The sequence below is a fragment of the Arachis ipaensis genome, chromosome B07 (assembly GCF_000816755.2).
Source record: "Arachis ipaensis cultivar K30076 chromosome B07, Araip1.1, whole genome shotgun sequence".
In the NCBI taxonomy this organism is placed as follows: Eukaryota; Viridiplantae; Streptophyta; class Magnoliopsida; order Fabales; family Fabaceae; genus Arachis; species Arachis ipaensis.
In genome coordinates, this window is record NC_029791.2 from 19073295 (window position 1) to 19079525 (window position 6231).

At 32.6% G+C, this 6231-nt stretch overlaps 1 protein-coding gene across 4 annotated transcripts; it reads left to right on the forward strand.

The window, feature by feature from the left end:
* LOC107609444 (eukaryotic translation initiation factor 2 subunit beta) lies at positions 325-3878 on the forward strand. Of its 4 annotated transcripts, none has more exons than XM_021107455.1 (10): positions 325-493; positions 918-967; positions 1101-1215; positions 1302-1375; positions 1513-1567; positions 1699-1787; positions 2558-2703; positions 3118-3260; positions 3377-3462; positions 3587-3878. In XM_021107455.1, the coding sequence occupies exons 2-10, from the start codon at positions 923-925 to the stop codon at positions 3662-3664; spliced, it is 831 nt and encodes a 276-aa protein (XP_020963114.1). In that variant the 5' UTR covers positions 325-493; positions 918-922; the 3' UTR covers positions 3665-3878. The 4 variants fall into 4 exon arrangements, with proteins under 4 accessions (XP_020963114.1, XP_020963115.1, XP_016166913.1 ...); XM_021107456.1 differs by having other exon boundaries at positions 327-493; positions 1320-1375; XM_016311427.2 differs by having other exon boundaries at positions 328-493; positions 1104-1215.

Below are 6231 nucleotides of genomic sequence, written 5' to 3' on the forward strand. Positions count from 1 at the left end.
CCAATACTGAATGAAGTTGAAACGCAAACTTCATAGCTTATAAATAGAGAAACAATACGAAAAATATACACACAGCAATAATAAAAGCAAATAATTTCTCTCTCTTATATAACATTTCTTTAATTTTTTTCTTCACATACTACTAATATACTATTAATATATTATTTTTATATTAATATAATAATATTAGTAAATATTGATAGTAATATTTTTCTATTTATACTTTATTTTATTACAACTTCCTTATTTATTTTATAACACTTTTCTCTCTTTTTCCACTCAGAACAAAACTTGACAAAGAAAAATGAAAACATAAAAAAAGGGGAAAAAAATAAAAGAAAAGGGGCAACGCACCGTTTTAGAGCGGAAAGAAGGGTTTTGGATTTTGGTCACGCAGCACAACCCACCGTCATCATCATCTTCATTTCAGGGATTCGACTACCTTTGCTACATTCTATTCTTCAACATTTTGCATTTCTCTTTGCTTTATCAGGTTAGAATATTCCTTCCATATTTTTCTGTCTTTTTCTCTTTTGCTTGGTGAAGTTCGTACTAAATCCATGCTACTATGATTTTGCTCAAACTCGAAGCTTATTTTGATTTTATTTAGGGTTACTTGTGCAGGATTTGATTTAGGTGGTTATCGTTGTTGTTCGAAAGTAGTTTATGAAGTTTTAGCCTTTAAATTTAAGCTTTTGATTTGGTATCGTTTTACCTGTGTAGTAAAACATATAACATGTAATTTGATTGTTATAAAATTCAATCAGTGCGGTTATGGCATTGCCGTTATTTGTTCTTAAGAAATTTTCCCCTTCTATGAGTTGTTGATCAAGATTATTTTGCTGATGTTTTTTAAAGTAATATTTTCCTTTAACTTAGGCTAATCATATACTAATGTTGCTTTCCATGTATTGCAGCAATTATGGCAGATGAAACACAAAATGATTTGAAGGAGGAGGTTTCGGAAGTAAGTTTATTTTACCTTCTGTTTTTATAAGATGCCGTTTTTTTATAATGTTGTAATGCATGATTTGTGGTATTTTAGTTTGCTGAAATAGTAATATAACTACTTCCTTCTGATTCTCTAAAATTCTAAATGGCAGATTGCACCATTTGATCCTTCTAAGAAGAAGAAGAAGAAGAAAATCACCATTTTGGATCCTGCTGATGATGATTCGGTAGACAAGTTGACTGAGAAGACAGAAAACCTGTCAGGTATGTGAATTAAAACAAACAATTTCTTTTCATGACTTTCGCGTTCAATGCTGTCGTAAAATTGTGGTTTGCATTGCTGGTTTTAGTTAGCTCTTCATTTGCAGTTTCTGATGGGGTTGAGACTTCCTTTTCTGGTTTGAAGAAGAAGAAGAAGAAGCCTGTAAGTCATATAAGCTGTACATTTAGTTATAGTTATTTCTATTTATATTTATTTCCCTGTCAAATACTTCAAGCATCTGTTGTACCTAGTTCTTTGTTGGAAAAAGGATGAGAAATGATGTTTCTTGTTTATTGTAGGTTGAAATCAGTAACTTGATTGATGAGAGTGGAGATGCAAATGAAGATTTAGATGGTAAGTGGTTGAACATGTGTATAGAAGTTCCATGTTCTAAATAATGAACTCCATGTTGATCTGACTTAAAGTATTCCGTTGAGGGAAGTAAACTGAATATTGGGTATTTGATATATTTCATTGTCCTTTAGATCATGCTGAAGATGATGAAGGAGAAGGGATTTCTTTGCAGCATCGTTATCCTTGGGATGGGACTGATCGTGATTATGAGTATGAGGAGGTATGCCATATTTAACATGCTTTCTGCTATACTAATTTCACCTTTGAAATATCATTGGAAAAACTTCATTTCTGATTCAACAAAAGCATATTCCACTTCAAGCTTTGACACAGTCAAGTAGTAACCAGGGTAGAGATCCAGTGAAGGTGGTTCCCTATCCCTATCTGTCTAACTCAAGTTAGGGATGCAGCAAGTGGAACTAAAGCATGTTTATGGAATAGGAGTCAGCCAGGTGATAGGACTATAGGGCTTATACGGGTCCTGGGAGAGACCTATGAATTTCTGTTGTTCATATCTGTATAACATAGTTCCAAAAGTGTTTGTGAAGTGGTTTTAGTCATCATACATGATTTTGATTATTTATCCTGTGGTTTTTGTGGGTTCCCCTTTCAATTGGCTGAATAGACCATGTTCAAGGATTTTAATAGGCCTAATACGTTAAACTCTTTAATGGGCTTCAAATTCTGAAGATGGAAGCATGTATTAAACAATTTACACAGCTCACTTGAATATCTGGTTTTATAGGTTTTCAACGAGACACATTTATTGGTGCTTTATTCTTGTTAGATCAACGGTGTGTGTCTTGTGCTTGAATTCGTATATGAGGCTATAAATTTTGGCATGGTGTCTCAAAGTAAAAAATCTGTGGAATATTAATATAAGTGTTTTTTATTTGTCGACAGTTTTCTGCGTTTACCTGGATGATCTGTTTTGAATTCTTTTCCCTCCAGGATTAATTCCCCCTCTTAATTTTTAGTTTGGTTGTGCAGCTTCTTGGCAGGGTATTTAACATTCTAAGAGAGAATAATCCCGAACTTGCTGGAGATCGACGGAGGACAGTTATGAGGCCACCTCAAGTTCTTCGTGAAGGGACAAAGAAAACTGTGTTCGTGAATTTTATGGATCTATGCAAAACGTATGTTAAATATTGTATGTGTCACTGTTTAAGCACACACTTATCTTGTGTCCACATGCACATACATTCTGGATTTCCACGGGATATATTAATTTCTAGGAATAGTTGTTGACTGATTTATCTTAGAGCCTAACAACTCTCTGCAGTTCCCCTTTTAAAACGTTTTTTGTTTCTTTGAGATTATATTTTTTTAAATGCATGAATCCAGAACTCTCATCCTAGGGTATGAAAGCTTGCAAAATGAAAAAAATTAACACATTTCTATTTAGCTAGTTAGGGTTACCACTTTTTGAATCTTCTATTCACGTGAAGACTGAAATGCTCCCTGTCTTATTAAGATGACGTTCTGAATAACAAACTATTTTTCATCATCCCTCGTTCCCGATTTTGATATACTGCGACCCAATCTTTTAGGATGCATCGGCAGCCAGACCACGTCATGGCTTTCTTGCTTGCCGAATTGGGTACAAGTGGATCCCTAGACGGACAGCAGAGATTGGTTGTGAAGGGAAGGTTTGCCCCAAAGAACTTTGAAGGAATTCTGCGACGCTATATCAGTGAGTACCTTTTTTTATTATGTAATTAATAAGCAGGAAAATCCTCATGATGTGTTATATTGTTCTTGTTTGATTCTGGCCATTTATTGAAGATTATATAACATTCTTTCTCTCAGATGAATATGTCATTTGCCTCGGATGCAAGAGTCCAGACACTATACTTTCAAAGGAAAACCGTCTGTTCTTTCTCCGTTGCGAGAAGGTGAATTTCTCCGTTTTCACCGTCTGTCTCCATTTAGTTCTTGCAAAATCCCTAACTTATGTTACAACATTCAAGTTCAGGATTCTTGCTGTTATATTGGATAATGTTCGTTCATTGTTTGCAGTGTGGATCTGGAAGATCGGTTGCTCCTATCAAGGCTGGTTTTGTTGCTCGCGTTGGCCGCAGGAGCACAGGAACATGATTTGCTCCTAGTTTTTATCCTCTTGTTCCAACTAGTTGCAGAAATGTACCTTTTCAAAAATTTTCCGTCTGTGTATTGTATTGTATTCGGGAGAGTACTCTACATAATTTTGTTCAACGCATCTTTTCTTGGTTGACTTGGAAAAAAAAAAAAAGAAAATTTCTTAGTCATGGATATTTTTAATTCAGTCGAGCTACGCATCCAAGTATTTTTGGTAATTTAAGTCCAACCAAATTAGTCCAAACTCAACAAAAACTACTTTCATCACACTAAAGTATACACACGCGCGTTTCAATAACGCAAAACGTATCCTTCGCGTTCTTTCTTCTTTGCGTTTTTCCTTCTTCTTCTTCGCTTTCCTCTTTTTGTCTTTGCATTTTTTTTCTTCCGCGTTTTTTCTTTTTCGCCTTTTTCCTTCTTCGCGTATTTTTTCTCAATCGTCATTCTTTTATTGTTGTTGCTTTTGCGTTTTTCTTTTCCTCCTTTTAATTGAGGTTCATTTGGATCCAGAAATGAATTTGATGTGTTTTTGTTTATAATTGAGTCTTTTTAACTTGTTCAAAACTAAACTAATTTTGGTTCATTTGTGTGTTAATTGAGGTTTTCACCTGATATTATTGATAAATATTGATCAAATTTTTTATTCCTTAAGTAATTTCGGTTCATTTTTTAATTTATTTGAGGTTCATTTGGATCCAGAAATGAATTTGATGTTTTTATTGATAATTGAGTCTTTTTGACTACTTGTTTAAAATTGAACTAATTTCGGTTCATTTGTGTGTTAATTGAAGTTCACCTGATGCTGCTAACAAGTATTAACCAATTTTTTTTTTCCTTAAGTAATTTCGGTTCATGTTTTAGTTTAATTTCGGTTCATTTGGATCCATGAATGGATTTGATATGTTTTTGTTGATGATTGAGTCTTTTTTACTGTTTGTTCAAAACTGAACTAATTTCAGTTCATTTGTGAATTAATTGAGGTTCACTTGATGCTGCTGTTAAATATTGACAAAGTTTTTATTCTTTAAGTAATTTCGGTTCATTTCTTAGTTTATTTGAGGTTCATTTGGATTCAGAAATGAATTCGATGTGTTTTGTTGATGATTGAGTTTTTTTTATTGCTTGTTTAAAACTGAACTAATTGAATGGAATGGAGTGGAATCTAATACAATTAAATAAAATGATAATGAATAATTTCATTCTTTGCTAAAAAATTTGGTCAATACTTATTAGCAGCATCAAGTGAACCTCGAAAATTAGTTCAGATTTGAACAAATAGTTAAAAAGACTCAATCATTGATAAAAACATATCGAATTTATTTTTGGATCCAAATGAACCTCAATTAAACTAAGAAATTGACCAAAATTACTTAAAGAATAAAAAATTTGATCAATACTTATCAGCAGTATTAAGTAAACATCAATTAAGACACAAATGAACCAAAATTATTTAATGATGGTATCAGAGAAAATCAGAACTAATAAAGATGTTAACAAAATATTAGTGTTATTGGTGACGACGATAACGAAAAAGAAAAAGAAAAATAAGAAGCAACATTAAAGGAGAAGAAGGAGGAGGAGAAGAAGAAGAAGGGAAGAAGAAGAACCTGCGTGCGCGAATTTGAAAAAAGAAGACGAAGGAGGAGAAGGAGAAGAAAAAGGAGGCGTGTGATTTAAAAAGTTGTTATAACAATTTTGTTAGATTTGATTAAATATTTTGTTTGTACGTAGAACTTTATTGAATTTTATTCAGATTTTGAATCTATTAAGTTATGTAAGGGACAGTTCTCTACATTCTTTAAACTTTGAAGAGTCTTTTTTGGAATTCATAGATTTGAATAGTTATATAGTATATGAGAAAAATCAAAATCTTGAAGTATGACTTTGTCTAAATGGTAAATGGGTCAAATGGGTTTTCTTATTTTGCATAATTTTCTAAACAAATAATTGTTTACTTATAATGTGTAACGTAATAATTTCTTAGTTCACACGAATCATATGACAAATTGACGAGTTTTACAGTAGACAGGGTTTTAGATGTGACTACGACTCTCTTTTTTGTTTTGATTTATTCCTTATCCAAAAAAATAATAAATAAAGAGGACAAAATGCTCTTAGATTATTGAATATCATTTTTTATGAGCGTGATCATATAGATGGCTAGAATTTTTTTTTTGTTCATGTAGATGGCTAGATGCTAGAAGCAGAAAATAACAAATGAATTAAACAAATAGACACATCTAAGCACCAAAAAAGAGATGGGAAAATAAAACATATGCAGTCATCTCTATTTCTAATATAGCGAAGTTGGAGCATCAGCCGCCTTATAAAAAAATACGTAGAGGATCTATCTCACACTTCGTATATTGAATTGCAAAACATGTGCATTTAATTACACTTTTCAAGACCTTTAACCACATTTTATACAAGGTACACAGTTCATTTAACAAGGTGCAGCATAGCATCCTTGGTAAAAGAATTTTCATGGATTGGAATTGGGGTGAGACGAGAACATGTATTTTCGGTGAGGAGAATGGTAGGACTTGAGGCATTGTCAAATGAATTTG

Coding starts and splice junctions, on each gene's coding strand:
- LOC107609444 (XM_021107455.1), top strand. CDS start 923: ATGGCAGATGAAACACAAAATGATTTGAAGGAGGAGGTTTCGGAA. Junction 1,788..2,557: donor GTGATTATGAGTATGAGGAG/GTATGCCATATT, acceptor TTGGTTGTGCAG/CTTCTTGGCAGGGTATTTAA. Junction 3,463..3,586: donor TCTTTCTCCGTTGCGAGAAG/GTGAATTTCTCC, acceptor CATTGTTTGCAG/TGTGGATCTGGAAGATCGGT.